At 41.4% G+C, this 15858-nt stretch overlaps 1 protein-coding gene across 3 annotated transcripts in view; it reads left to right on the forward strand.

Annotated features, from left to right (window-relative positions):
* LOC142145009 (uncharacterized) overlaps positions 1–10592 on the forward strand; it is a 34087-nt gene extending 23495 nt beyond the window's left edge. For 2 of the 3 annotated variants that reach the window (XM_075204440.1, XM_075204439.1), the window contains 9 exons: positions 873–921; positions 1008–1058; positions 3312–3371; positions 3456–3542; positions 3761–3850; positions 6077–6160; positions 7183–7278; positions 8997–9171; positions 10431–10592. In XM_075204440.1, the coding sequence (XP_075060541.1) occupies positions 903–921; positions 1008–1058; positions 3312–3371; positions 3456–3542; positions 3761–3850; positions 6077–6160; positions 7183–7278; positions 8997–9166 (657 nt within the window). In that variant the 5' untranslated portion in view covers positions 873–902 and the 3' untranslated portion in view covers positions 9167–9171; positions 10431–10592. The remainder of the gene's footprint in view (positions 1–872; positions 922–1007; positions 1059–3311; positions 3372–3455; positions 3543–3760; positions 3851–6076; positions 6161–7182; positions 7279–8996; positions 9172–10430) is intronic. The other variant, XM_075204441.1, reaches the window with a different exon arrangement.
* Positions 10593–15858: the final 5266 nt, after the last annotated feature.

A 15858-nucleotide genomic window follows, 5' to 3' on the forward strand; every position in this document is an offset into this window, starting at 1 on the left:
CCATTTCTCTAGTCTCAGCAGGGGCTGGGGGTCATCTGTTCCTCGGGCCGGTCCCATAATGGGCTACCTTGGGCTGGGTCACTGGGCCACCTGCATTATTTTTCCTTTAAAGTGTTCCTACTAGGCTGCTGAGTCGTGTCTGGCGGCCCCCTGCTGAGTCTCAGGGCGCTGTGTTCCTACTAGGCTGCTGAGCCGTGTCTGGCGGCCCCCTGCTGAGTCTCAGGGCGCTGTGTTCCTACTAGGCTGCTGAGCCGTGTCTGGCGGCCCCCCGCTGAGTCTCAGGGCGCTGTGTTCAGAGCCGGTGATTGTTGTGATGACCGACCTCCTGGGTATATTTACACTATAACATATAGCACATACTGGTGTTCCTACTAGGCTGCTGAGCCGTGTCTGGCGGCCCCCCGCTGAGTCTCAGGGCGCTGTGTTCCTACTAGGCTGCTGAGCCGTGTCTGGCGGCCCCCCGCTGAGTCTCAGGGCGCTGTGTTCCTACTAGGCTGCTGAGCCGTGTCTGACGGCCCCCCGCTGAGTCTCAGGGCGCTGTGTTCCTACTAGGCTGCTGAGCCGTGTCTGGCGGCCCCCCGCTGAGTCTCAGGGCGCTGTGTTCCTACTAGGCTGCTGAGCCGTGTCTGACGGCCCCTCGCTGAGTCTCAGGGCGCTGTGTTCCTACTAGGCTGCTGAGCCGTGTCTGGCGGCCCCCCGCTGAGTCTCAGGGCGCTGTGTTCAGAGCCGGTGATTGTTGTGATGACCGACATCCTGGGTATACTTACACTATAACATATAGCACATACTGTGTTAGAATACCCCTGTAGTTGTCACATTATACCTTCACCGTCTCCGCACTGACATCGTGTCTGTGTTCCATCTTTATCTAGAGACCTCCCAGAAGACACAACTTCCCAGAAATGAGCAGCCTGGAGTCCTGTATGTAAACATCTTATATATAGTATTTTATCAAAGCAAAAAAACCAACCACTCAGTGTCTGATTTCTATCCCCTGTATTACACAGGTGAGAGCATGGATTGCTCAGAAACATACAAGGATCATACAGAAGCAGAAGGTAAATATACAAAATAAATAACTGGTTTATAACTCATTGCAGCTTCAGGTAGGTGAGCCATGGAAGTGGCTAGACGAATGAAGGAGTGTGCGATCGACAGCTAGACATTCATTTGGTCGACATTGAGAAAGTCGACAACTTTAGTTTGACAATTCAAATGTAGACAGTATTATATGGTTATAAATATGGAGAGGCTTAGGGATATTATTGTCAACCTAATAATACTGTCAATGTTATAGGGCCTGATTCATTAAGGATGTTAACTTGAGAAACTTCTTATTTCAGTCTCCTGGACAAAACCATGTTACAATGCAAGGGGTGCAAATTAGTTTTCTGTTTTGCACATAAGTTAAATACTGACTGTTTTTTCATGTAACACACAAATATCAACTTTAAATGTCAGTGTACAAATAAGCTATCAAGTACTTGTGTGCTACATGAAAAAACAGTCAGTATTTAACTTATGTGCAAAACAGAATACTAATTTGCACCCCTTGCATGGTAACATGGTTTTGTCCAGGAGACTGAAATAAGAAGTTTCTCAAGTTAAGATCCTTAATGAATCAGGCCCACTGTTATCAACTTTCCAGCCCTGTCTATATTAGGGTGCTCATCATATAAATGTTGATCATGTAACTGTCGAACATATGTATCACACCCCATGAAGAAGGACAGTATTCATTACAGACAAGCATTTTCTTTCCTGATTTAAGGTGAGTTTGATTTTGGTCAGAACATCTATTTCATTCACCCCTAACTGGCTACACACAGACATGCAGGGGGTGCATTGAATGGCCATGTATAAGCAAGATTCCAGTAGGAGAGGCTAGGCCACATGTAACACATCCTGGGATCTAACGGGTAACAACGTCACGGAGTTGTGATGTGAGGTTCCTGTCACACCGATGTGTCTAACTCACCTCTTTATGAAACTAAATTCAAAATATACAGAACTCATTCAGTATTAGAAGCCAGTTGCCATCCTACAGATCACTTTAACACTTTGCAACGTGATATTGTATCACTAGAACGAAGAGGCAACTTAGTGAAAACAATGGTCCTGATTTACAGTTGAATGTATTTCTGTAACTTAAACATGCATAGAAAAATTTGCAAAATTGCTCTCACTTCTCAAGATGTGTCCAACACAAATACAGCATCATTGTTACGTCAGGTGGACAGATGTGTATAGAGTATAGGTATAGGTTTCACACTAGAACCGCTCACTGTAAATACACAGTTCTATAGGCAAACTGAGGAAGCGGGGGGGGGGGGGGGGGTGTTTCCTAGTGCCTGGAAACCCCCCATCCAAGCCTGGGGCACTGTATAATTGAGGTGACTGGACCCTGCCCCTGCTTCACACGGCTCTGCATGAGAGAGCTGCATGCACCTAACAGTAGTGCACGCAGCATTGCCCATGTATATTATGGGGATAGGAAGAGTTGGAGAGCAGCCAAGCACTGTCTAATATTATAGCCACGCCCCCATGCATGCTGGTCACGCCCACTGGAGGCGTGGTGTAGAAATCCCCCTCGACAAATCCTGCGTTTGTCCCCGAGTTCTTTCTTGTGTGCCTGACACTTCATTACATTAACATTATGTATAACTTGTGTAATGTCACATGACAAAGATCAGTCACAATATAATGTAATGCTATCAAGTGTGAGATACACAATAGAGTAGTGTATTTATCATTTTAGAAATATGAAAATATTTTTTTAATATAAAATGTAAGTAAATAAAAACATTCCCTATACTCTGCATTTACCACTTTATATATCCAATGGGAATCTTCTTTCCTGCGGTTTTCCAACTGGAAATAACAAAATGGAAATACTAATAGATGGCAGTAACTTGCCATAATATACCCGAGATGCTAATGGCTGAAGTACTATCGGCTGGAGGGAAAAACACGAGCAAGCAGCGACTAGATTGTGCTTCTGGTGTATCATGTATCACCTAGCATCTGCACAAGATACTCCTCCTGGGCAAGTCAAAATAAACCGCATCTACAGGGGGTGTGCTACACATTCGTGAAAAAGCACTTGCTGTACTCAACTTACATTTGCCTACCCACTAACTTCTCTGTGGGTAAGGGGCCAGAAGTCCAACAGCATTTTCATACGCATATGCCATATTAAAATACGTATTTTTGTGCTCCAGCCATATACTTGCATCTAGGCCCAAAATGAGCAAAATCTATACATTGCAACCCAACTACAACATCAAATGTCCATTGTTTTCTTTCTCCAGAAGAGCAGACCTTGTCCAACACTCAAGAGATGCAGAGTGCCTCCAGCAGCCTGGAGTCAAGTATGTTACGATTGTTTTTGTATTGTATCTGAGTGATCATGCGTGTAAACGTATCATGGATGTGTGTTTTATCATGTTTTACAGACATGGATCTTTCTGAGCAATTGGAAGAAAGCAACGAGAACCAAAACAGCACAGATGACACCGGCATCAATCAATCTAATAACATTGGTAAAAAGGGGCATATAACTTATGTCGCCAGTATCGCAGAGATTCAGGGTGCCCAGTGGGAAGTAGACATTTTGTTTAAATGTGGCGCTATATGAAGATATAGAGGTGCTGATATATAGTTGGTATGTAAACAAATAACAATATGCTGCTGGCAAGATGAATAATGTCATAATATACAAAATATTCTTCTTTTCACTTTCCGCTGTTAATTGATGAAGAAACCATAAGTTCCTGCTCTGTGAAGGTGCTGACAAAGACCAGACATGGAGGTCAAGAGCAGACAATAGACAATGACAATGGATCTCAAGGTAATGTGTCATTGAACTGTATAATGAATATTAAAGGGCGACTAATCCCAAAACTGAAACATTTATATATGAAACATGATGGTAAAATATATACTGCTCAGTGTTAGCCTGATTACTCTATTACAAAAAAATGTATGTTTTAGGAAACACGACACTTACACTCCGGTTGCTTTTTGTCTCAATGTAATGCAGTAAATGCTGCTTTGATGGATGTAACCATCAAGCATTATTGACCTCTATAGTAAACAGTGTGAGTACAGCCTGATACAGCTACAAGTTCTGGCTACACCTAAACTAGAATATGAAATATGAATGGTGCACTCAGTGTTACGAAGTGTCAGCCAGCACACACACTGCGTTTACCAGAGACATGAATGAAACTAATGGTTAAATGAGTTCAAGCCGATACATTGCGAGGTGAACGCAGACGTACTCCAGCATCGGAGGTTGGGATCACAGAGACCACTTTTATTATTTTTTACTTATACATTATATTATACTTTTTTATTACAATAATTTAATAGAAAGATGAAGCTACATCCCAGATCTTTGGGGCAGTATCCTAATGGGATCAGGTTAGATGTCAGTCAGTTAAGCTGCTGGGATATCACAGGCCCTGGCCCTGTGTGTGAATCTATCCATATAGTGCACATCTGAAGCATATGCAATGAAGGATTTTATTAGGGGCAGATGGGAACGTGGGTTCATGGAAATAGGGAGTCTCACGCTCGGGTCCCATCTCACCAGTTGATTCCTCTTACTCTGCGCATTGTTCAGTAGAGGAGAGGTCAGAGTTCAGCACTTGATGCCGGTGGTCCTTGCAGAGTGCCGCTGATGTCCTCCGTGCTTGTGTCCAGCGCTCTGCACAGTTCCTTCCCACGTGGAGCAGCAGAGGTGGGAGTTCTGTAAACAAGACGAGAGCCCCCCCCTTCTACTGGACACTGCAGCAGGTGGGAACCTATGATGTGGGGGAGGATGAGGGGTTTGGGGTAAATGTGACAAGGGGAGTGTGTGTGTGGGGGGGGGGAGGGGTCATATGTCACTTTCTCCTTATGCTCCCTCATCCTCCCAGTATCACATATGAGGAACATGGGGAGGTGGGGGTCTTATGTGATAGAGGGAGGGTATAAGTGACAAAAGGGGGAGGATTGGGGGTATAATGTGATAGATTGAGGTGGTGCGAGATATCATGTGGTCCAGGACAAGGAGAAAGTGGGGTACAACAGCGCTCGCAAGTCTACACAACACGTCAAACATTATGTTGTACACACATAATATACACTTGACATGTAGTTGAGAATTGTGTGAGTGTTGGGGGCCCATGTTGTCCTACAGTGTGGGGCCCCAGTTATTCCTAATTCACCACTTATTAACTTATTACCTTATTAAACTTAAACACTTCATTTATATTAGGTACATAATTCAGCTTTGATAGATGGTGATGTGAGAAAGAGGTTTTACCTTCACCTTAATCTAGGATCCATTGATAAAATACAGCTGTTTTTTGTGAATATTATACATTATTTAAAGAGGAAATAGAGCCACTATTAGACACTGATATATCTAAGGTTGTGCATTATGGATGTGTGTAATATACAGGAAATAACTGGGGGTTTATACTAAATACAGTGGGGGTCATTTACAAAGCGCACCCAATGTGAACCGCACAGCCACCGATAGGCCTCTGACCAGCGCCCATCAGGGTACACGACCTCTCACTAGAAGTGCACCTTAATGTGAGGAGAGGTAGGAGTATTTTTGGGAGGTTGAAAGAGGTATTTCCCTCTCCCTCTTCTCTATAATCCCTGTTCTTACACCAACTGAGCTTTACACTGTCCTTTCCACCAGCTACAATGTTATTCTACCACCTTATGTACCAAGTGTGAGCAGGGACATCAATAGTTTTAGGCTCATGTCAATGTGCATCATTCATTGGTACCATGATGCCCTCAAGCTATAGCACAGTGTAAGGTGTTGTAACTTTATAAATAAAGAATAACAATAAGTCTACAGCTGATACATTGTAAAGACATTTGGTAAAGGTTAGTTTGGCTGATAGGTGGCACTGTATGACAACGTACTGATATCGCTCAGTCTGTATATATTATTTCACAATGGTATGTAAACAGTCATTAGTGCTGGTGTCAAGTTATGGAATAACGGACATGTTATAATACAGAAAATTAATGTTTTGTTCTTTTCAATTCCCACTGACAACTGATGAAGAAATCATTGTGCAAAGTTCTATGGAGGTGCGGAGAGAGCGCGGTGATGGGAGTCAGATCATAGACAATAACAATGGATCTCAAGGTAATGTATAACGGGATCACAAAGACGTTGTGTCCATACCAATGTGTTACTTCCACTCTACATTACAGAAAGCTAACGCTACATCACAAATCTTTAGAGTATTAAACTAATTTTGTCCAGTGTAGATCACAAAGCTGAAGTTTCAGTCAGTTAAGCTGCTGTGACATCACAGGACCTGCCCCTGTGAATGAATCCATCTATACACACAGTGCATGTCTACAGAACAAATCTGGAAGCCTGTCACTCACACTCAGCTAGTTTATAAGATAGAGAAGTACATGGTAACTTGCTTTAAAGGAGTGAAGAATGCATGAGGGATATTTCTCTAAATATAAACACTTTACTTATTTCAGGTAAATTATTTAGCTTTGATCTACAATAACATGAGCTATTATATATCAAAGCTGAATAACTTTAGTCTTTGATCCATTTATAAAAGTAGAGTTGTTATCTAGTGAATATTATGCATTATTTAAAGAGCAAATAGAGCAACTATTGGGTATTAATTTATCTAAGGTTGTGTATTATGGAGTAACATACAGGAAATAACTGGTGTGCTAGAGCATTAAAACCATCTGCCTAATATTGTGTAGGTCCCCCTCGTGTCGCTAAAACCGCTCTGACCCGTTGATGCATATACTGCACAAGACCTGTGAAGGTGTCCTGTGGTATCTGACACCAAGACATTAGCAGCAGATCCTTTAAGTCCTGTAAGTTGTGAGGTGCGGCCTCCATGGCTGGGAGTTGTTTTCACAGCACATCCCACAGATCCTCGAGCAAGTATAGGCAGGGGCATCTATCGCTTTAATTTCATGTCATTGTGCATCGTTTGTCGGTATCATGATCCCCAATTTGCAGGGTTACATAATATGTTGTTGATACATTGTAAACACATTTGGTAATACATAGAATGATGCTCTGTACCAGGGAAAGGTTAGTTTGGCTGATAGGTATGACAACGTGGAGACGCCGATATCGCTCAATTGTTTTTTTCTTTCCCCAACTGCTGACAATTGATTAAGAAATCATTGTGCAAAGTTCCTACTCTGTGAAGTTGCGGAGAGAGAGCAGTGATGGGAGCCAGGAGCAGTCAATAGGCGAAAACGATGGATCGCAAGGTAATATATAACGCCATGGTAATATATATATATATTTGTAAAAGGGGACTAACCCCAAAGCTGAACGTTTATGTAAGTCATACCTTCACTTTACACTGCATTGCTCTTAAAATGTACGTTTTAGCCTACATGACGCTTACTACTTATTTGATAAATACAGTAATAAATTGGGCATTGCTGGGTATACAATATTATGGGCAACACTATATTGGTTCCGTTGGGTAAATAATCTGTGATTGTACAATGTATGAGCCATTACTGGGAAACCTACTGGTTATTGTGACCAATGATATGTGGATAGCTGCTGGTATAATATATAAGACATTGCGGTTATCATGTGCTTAGAATTGCTGGGGGTGGGGGCAGTTATAGTCCATGCCGATTGGCACCTTAATGGCTGCTGGTGGAGGACACTGTCATGGATATGGTAGGTGGTAGTGTACTGCATGGGCACGGCTTGGTAATTACTGGTGCTTGCAAACTGTTGGAGTACTGGTAGAAATTGTGGGGGCACTGGTATACTGAGGAGTCATTATTCTATTTGACTAACGTGGTAGTTATTTTGTTGTTTGTCTGTATATTGTACATTATACCCATAATCTTATTTATTGTTGACCACAAATTTTACTTAGATTGACTGATCTTCTACCCTGATGTCTCGCTTTCTGAGACATTTCTCCAGGCCTGCATCATTATATATATATTAAAGGCTCTTCCTGACCCCCTCTTCACTGTGGGAGCTGGGGGTAGTTAACAAATTTGGGCCCGCAGTAGTGGCTGTTTCAGTGGTTTTTTTTTACTTACAGTCCCCTGGGAGCCATGATTGACCTCCAGTGTCATCGGTCCTTTCACTTCTCTCTAGCAAGTTGCTGTGTTAAGAGGGAGGGGCTTCTCTAAAAGAGTAGACACAGTCTGACTGACAGCTTGGTAGACTTGCTTTTCAGAAATGTAAATTGTGGATTGGTGGATTGTGACACTACCTCTCGCAAGCAAAGTCTCTGGATCCCTCTGATTCAAGGGTTAACAGGCCACAAAAGTACCCCAATAGAAGGGAAGTTGCTGTCATCACCTACTGTATACAGTGCAGGGTTATTTAGATATCACCACAGCTCAGGAAAATGTAATCAATAATCCTAGTAGCTGTGGCCAAAGAGATGTAGGTTCATGATACAGGAGGCAGCAGAGAATTCTGTCAGCCCTTAAGCTTTCAGTGATAGGCACATAACAAAACCAAGCTTGTGGCCACATTTGATACAGACACATGGTCACAGATTTGTACGGACAAAGAAATATACATTCCTTCATTGTGTCACAAGGAATTATCACAGACTTGATGTCCTGGCACCTTGGTCTCAGCTTTGTGACCTCTATCAGATCCCACTGGACACTGTCTATAATGCATATAACAGAACTCCAGGGTAACGCTGAACTGTGTATTACCTTCATGGTTCATATTTGGCATTCCAGTTTTGGGGGTTAGTGGTCCTTTAATGCAAATGGAATTATTTACTAATTATTGTTATGTTGAGTTCTCCCAGCTGTGGACAATGGAATAAAGCAGTTTGCAGAAAACCTGAATATCTGCTACAGTCTTAGAAAGCTTTTTTTATTATGACCATCTCCATTGAATATCTAATACTACTATTAATATATTGTCATTAAGAATGTTGCATTTATGAATTCTGCTGTCAGTTTAAAATAAATTTGTACATTTCCAGATGTGCTTTTCAACATTAGGGATAACACTATAAGAGCAGCATCCAAACATTCCTGGAAAACACCTAAAAGAGGGAGTGAGAACATTGATGACCCTGAACCCCGTCCAGGAAAAAAGATGAAAGGGGGACCCCCTCGGAATCCACTGAGTGACCTCAATACTGAAAGATAGAGCAGGTACGTGTGGCCCTCGCTAGGTCAGGGAAACATTGTAACAGCTGTGATCATACACGAAGTGTGAGGTGAGTGAGATCTCACATGAGTTTGAAGTACTGGGGGGATCCCAATAAATTCCACAAAAGCTTCTAAACATTTAAATAAGTTGACATATTGATGGGCAATTAAACTTTAAATATAAGTCCTCATATATAAATAAGCTGCTATATACATTCACAGATATATATGTAAAATTTGCCAAACCTTGACAGACCTTACGATGCGTAATTACATTTTCTGTGCAGCCGAGGGGAAATTATTGGTCATTTTGGCCAACAAACTTGTAGAATCTATAACCTCATAGTTCCTTCTTTGTAGAATATTGCTTGTTCTATGCAGATTGTATGGACCTATGTAAACGCCTGCAAAACATTATCCTGTTCCACCTACAACTTGGTAAATCAATATTTATCCTATTTTGTATAAAGAGGACTGTGTAAGGACGCGCTCTAAGCAGTCGCAGTAAATACACGGCAGTCACCAACATTAACTTGATTATTGTTGTATTATATACTGTAATTATCAGCATTGCTATCCGCTAAAACACAGTACATTGTAGACAAAGATATGAACATTTTCTAATATTGCAATAAACAAACAAAATTTACTATAAATATAAGATCCCATTTAGAGCCCAACTTGGGATTTGGCATTGGAAATCTTAAAACATTAAGGAATAAATGGCTTTTGTGAACACTATAAGTCATGGTTTTTTTTGGAAGTCGATTTTCAAATTTTTGAGTCTATTCACTTCCTCAAACTTAGTCATGGGTTATATCAAATTAAAGCCTATTAATTTCTGAACGATATGGTTTTGTTTTAATCAAATAACTGAATAATGGCCTGAGAAAATTAAGGGTTTTTTACTGACAAGTGCCACAATTTGCAGAGTTTTGACTTTTTGAAAGCCTTAGAAATCAAAAACTACACGAGATAAAAATGTAAAATATATGTTTGAGACTCTTTCTTATGGTAATTAATGTGTGCAGAGAATAAATGAAAAGAACATGGTAATTTGCATTGGATTTCTTGACATGAAATGACCCTAGTTCACCTTTTTGTACTTGATCTGATTGTGTAAGTTGTGGCTTCTCGTCCTCCCCACTTTAGTTGCTGCATTGCTTAATATTAACATCAAATTAGAAACATGTATTTGATTAAATCACTCGATGCAAACAAGGTTTACAGCTGCTATAGCGTCTGTGTAATTCTCTCTCCAGCAGGGACGCCGCGTCCGGACAGAGGGTCGTCTTATAGCTACTTGCCAGCTTCCCTACAACATGATCGCTGCAGGAAGATTACACTAGAGACTCTTGTCAATTGTACAGGCAACAGATATACATACTGTATATGTCTAACAATAAAATAACCATCTTTCAGAATCTCATGCCATTAATTTGTACTACTCATCTGTGTAGCTGTGTTCTTTAAAAAGTATGTAACAAGAATTTGGTATTTATTGCTTTAACCTGTGTTGGGCTGGTGATCAGTAAAGCATAAATTATGACAGTGGCCTGGCCTCATATAGCCCAAGAAGCTAATAACCAATAGATGTTGTTTTACCCTCTGATCAGCTGACCAATTAGCACAGATGTAGCTAGATATTGGTGATATATCACCAAATCCAGGTGCCCCCCCCCCATCCCCCTTACACTACTGAAATCCAGCAAACCTCAAACACATCACTTGTCTCCAGTCTCTTCCAAAGTCCTTTAAATGTGCTCTATGGAATGCACGGTCTGTCTGTAACAAACCTTCATACACGACCGCTTCCTCTCAAACAACCTCAACCTTCTGGCAATAACAGAAACATGGCTCACACAATCAGACACTGCCTCACCTGCAGCCCTTTCACATGGTGTCCTCCATCTCACCCACACCCAGGTTGGAACACTTCACATCTTTTAAAATACAAGCTCTTTGGATTTGTAACCCATTTTCTATGTGTATTGCTGTGATCCATCGACCCCTGGACCACACCAAAAATTTCTTCCAAACTACTCACTCTAAGTTCCTCAGCCTGTCCCAGTGGAAGGAATCCTCTACTCACCAGTACCTCTTTTCTGTTTGTGAATTCTTTTTCCTCCTGGAACTTTTACAGAAACAAACTCTTTCTTTCCAGGGTACATCCAAGAATGTTCATCATCTTCGTAAAACTGCTGAAAAAACTTCAGATTCTGCCGGTATGCCATGGGGTGCCTTAAGTTTTATTGTTTGTTTTACCATGTATTCTTCTGCAGTCTGCTTAATTGAACATGCTCTTATCTAAAAAAAAAAATTAAATCTGAGATGGGTGGTGGACACACCTGGTTGAACTGACAGCATGTCCCTCTCCCCAAATCCTCAACCAGTCCCTGCACAGCTGAACCAATGCAAATTGATTTCATTAGGGAACCACTCAACTTTAATGATAAACAGAGACGTTGCCATGAGTATCTTTATTTATATTGTGGTGGTCAAGGACATTATGCCTTCAGTTGCCCAAATAAGATTTGTCAAACAGTTGCTTTGACATACTTTAAACAAATGGATTCCAAGGCGTCTAGTGAATTAAATTCCATCTTACACATACTAAATCCCCTGACTCACGGAAAAGACAACCTTCCGCCTCAATAATCCCATTTTGTTCTCCCAATAACGCTTTCTTCTAGTTCTCTCCTAATTGCCAGTCTGGCCATGCTTGACTCTGGTGCTGGTAACACTCATGGATATCACCTTTGCACAGGAAAGCCATATTGAGTCTGGAGTAATCAAGTGCCTGTGAGCTTGGAGACTGCAGATGGGCCTTTGTCTTCTGGGCCAGTAACTCATGAAACCATCCTGCTCTAAATGGCTATAGAATCAGGACATCATGAAACTATAAGCTTTCATCTGATTACTTTGCCTAAATTTCCCATAATTTTGGGAAACCCTTGTCTGTCTACTCATAATCCTTCAATCAACTACGATACTCACATTTTATCCTTCTCTGTGGTATCTGAAGTCCAGCAGGTCACTGAACTTTCTTCTAAAGATTTGAAAAAATTGCCACTGTAATACAGAGTTTTGGATGTCTGTGACAAAAAATAATGCAGATATATTACCTTACCATCGCCCTTATGACTGTCCCATTGAGCTGGTACTGGGATCAAGAATACCTTTTGGGCGGCTTTATTCTCTGTACGACCCAGAGTTAAAAGTCCTATGGGAATTTCTGGATGAAAACTTAAAGAAAAGCTTCATTTGGCATTCTACTTGCAGCTTTATTCTTTGTTGTAAAGAAAGACTTCACCCTACTCCTCTGTATTCACTATAGGGCACTGAATAAGATTACGATCAAAAACCGTTATCCACTCCCCTTAATTTATGAATTGTTTGAGATGCTACAGTAGGCAAAGGTCTTTACAAAGCTTGATTTCCGTGGGGCTTACAATCTCATTCGTATTCAACCTGGAGATAAATGGAAAACAGCTTTCAGAACAAAATATGGACATTTTGAGTATCTGGCCATGCCTTTTGGTCCATGTAATGCCCCTACAACTTTCCAGCATTTCATCAATGACATCTTAAGAGATCTAATAGATCACTTTGTTTTTGCCTACGACATTCTTATATTCTTTGTTAATCTGGAGGAACATTGCAAACATGTCTGTACTGTACTTGGAAGACTTCGGAAGAACCGACTGTATATTAAATTGGAAAAGTGTGAATTTGAACAAGCTCAAATCCAATTCTTAGGATATATAATGTCCCCTGATGGTCTGAGCATGGATCCCAGTAAGATCGATGCTGTCGTTAATTGGCCTGTAACTAAGAATTTCTACAGAAAAGAAACTTTTCTGGAATTTTTCTCATATTATTATTATTATTATTATCTTTGACTTATAAGGCACCACAGTGTCCGCAGTGCCGTACATTACATATACAGAAAACATAACCAAGACACAACATGTTACAAAAATGTATACAAACACAGGTGACAGGGTAAAGCAAATCAGATTATATCTGGGACAGATAGTGAAAGGGATGGTAGAAATCAGCGAGAAGAAGGCCAAAGCTTAAGAAGACAGGAAAAACAGGGCTAGGGAAGCAGCCAAGAGGTACAGAGGGTGAAGGAACAGTAGAAGGAGCACACAAGGAAAGGCCAAGAGGTACAGAGGGTGAAGGAACAGTAGAAGGAGCACACAAGGAAAGGCCAAGAGGTACAGAGGGTGAAGGAACAGTAGAAGGAGCACACAAGGAAAGGCCAAGAGGTACAGAGGGTGAAGGAACAGTAGGAGGAGCACACAAGGAAAGAGGGCCCTGCTCATGAGAGCTTACATCCTAAAAGGAAGGGGGAGACACTGATAGGGTGGTACTAATTGGGGAAGAGAGCCAGGACAAGGAAGTTAGGAGGAGGACTGATAGATATTACACAACTTACAAAAAAGGTGTTCCTTTTAAATGGTAACCTGAAGCACAAGAAGCTTTTACTCAACTTAGGACTATTTTCGCTTCAGCACCAATTTTGATACATCCAAATCCTGAACTACCCTTTGTTGTCGAAGTTTATTACAGTGGGAGCAATTCTTTCTCAACGTATCGGTGAGAAGATGTTGTAGCTTCTTTGTTCCTATTTTTCTCACCAGATGACATAATGACAGAATTAGGATATTGGAAAGAGGCAATTACTCGCAATTAAGTGTTCTTTATCAGAATGGAGATACCTTCTTGGGGGTTCTGTTCATCTTGTGACCGTTCTCACAGATCACAGAAATCTGTAATTGTTACGCACTGCTAAACAATTGTCCCCTAGACAGGCCAGGTTACCTTTATTCTTATCTCCTTTTAACTTCATAATAATTTCTTACCGACCTGGATCCAGAATAGGCAAAGCAGATAAACTCTCTAGAATGTTTTCGGAGCCCCATCTAGAAGAAAACACTGGAAAATGATTCTACCTAAACACAACTTCTTAGATGCTACGATTTATAGAGATTTACTCTCTCTTTTGAAGTATGGTTATGATGCTGATCCTTTTCTGAGAAATCCTTCTACAGATGTTAATTTAACATTCCATAATCGCTACTGGACCCAGCTTCAGCGCCTTTATGTGTCTGAGTCAGTACGAGTACAAGTATAAAAATTAGTCCATGATTCCAAACCTGCTGGACATCTTGGAGTATATACTCAAGAAGTGTTGCACGTTCTTTCTGGTGGCCAAATTTTTAAAGCGATCATCATGCCTGACATATGCCCGCAACAAGACTCCACTGTAACAGTTGTGTAATGTGCAGTAATGTAGGTAATAAAATATGGAGTACTTGCCATACTCTAGATCAGCGCTGGCCGGCCAGTGGTGCGGAGTCTAACGAACCCCCTGGTGTTCACCAAGAACTTCCGCAAGGCGGGATGAGCTTCGCTGCGGAGGAACGCAGGTCGCGGTCCACTGCCTCTAGAGGTAAGGATGCGGGAGATAGCTCACGATCACACTGGAACTGGAAGGTAAATACGAACCACTCCGTGGTCAGGATAGCTGAGGTCTGGTACACTGGATACAGATAAATGCGTGGTACAACAAGCCTGGGTCTGGTACACTGGAGCGGAGATATATACGTGGTCAGCAAGCCTGGGTCTGGTACATGGGAGCAGAGAGATTAACGTGGTCAACAAGCCTGGGTCTGGTACACTGGAAATCACAGAGAATCGCTAAGTCAGGAACAGGAAGAAGTTGCTCTGACGCTGCCCAGGCGTCAGAACAGAGTTTTAGTAGTTGCAGCTTTGAATTCCCCGCCCTGCAGGGTCATGTGTCAGCGCTGCAGAGACCCAGAGGCAGAGGATCGAAGGTGCTGGAACGGGGACAGGTAAGTGTGTAACATCCACACAACTTACCGGATTTACTCCAACCTCTTCTTATTCAATCTCCTCCCTTGGAGATCTATCTCTAGATTTCATAATTGATCTACCTCCTTCAAAAAGGATGACAACAATCCTAGTGGTAGTGGATTGTCTTACTAAGATGGCTCATTTTATCCCTGCTACAGGGTTTCTCACTGCTGAACAAACTGCAGAACTTATAAACTTAGGAAATATTCAGGCTTCACAGCCTCCCCGATGATATAGTTTCTGATTGAGGTGTTCAGTTTGATTCTAAGTTTGTAAAAATTTTAATCTGTCCTCTTTTTTCCTCCTACAATCTAATGGACAAACTGAAAGGACTAATCAGACTGTTGAACAATATTTAAAATGTTTTATTAGTTATCTTCAAGATGATTGGATGGATTTTCTACTCACTGCTGAATTTTCTTACAATAACTCTGAACACAGTTCAATTTCCCAAAGTTCTTTCTTTGCGAATTGTGGGTTCCATCCAACGTTTATTTCGAATATCCCAGTTTCCACGCGAATTCCAACTGTGACTGATAGAATCACAATTCTACAAGAAGCTCATAAGAGGCTTACTAAGACTTTGAGAGAAGCTCAATAACTTTATAAACAAGCTGCAGACACAGACAGGCACCATAGTGCTGTAGCCAATTTTAAGATTGGAGACAAAGTCTGGCTATCCATTAAAAACCTCAACAACAGATACGTTCTCCGAAATTAGGTAAGATATGTTTTGGACCATTTAAGATTCTATCCCAAATTAACCAAGTTGCTTTCTGTTTAGAACTTCCAGCCTCTATGAAA

This window comes from Mixophyes fleayi, chromosome 3 (genome assembly GCF_038048845.1).
Source record: "Mixophyes fleayi isolate aMixFle1 chromosome 3, aMixFle1.hap1, whole genome shotgun sequence".
Classification (NCBI taxonomy): domain Eukaryota; kingdom Metazoa; phylum Chordata; class Amphibia; order Anura; family Limnodynastidae; genus Mixophyes; species Mixophyes fleayi.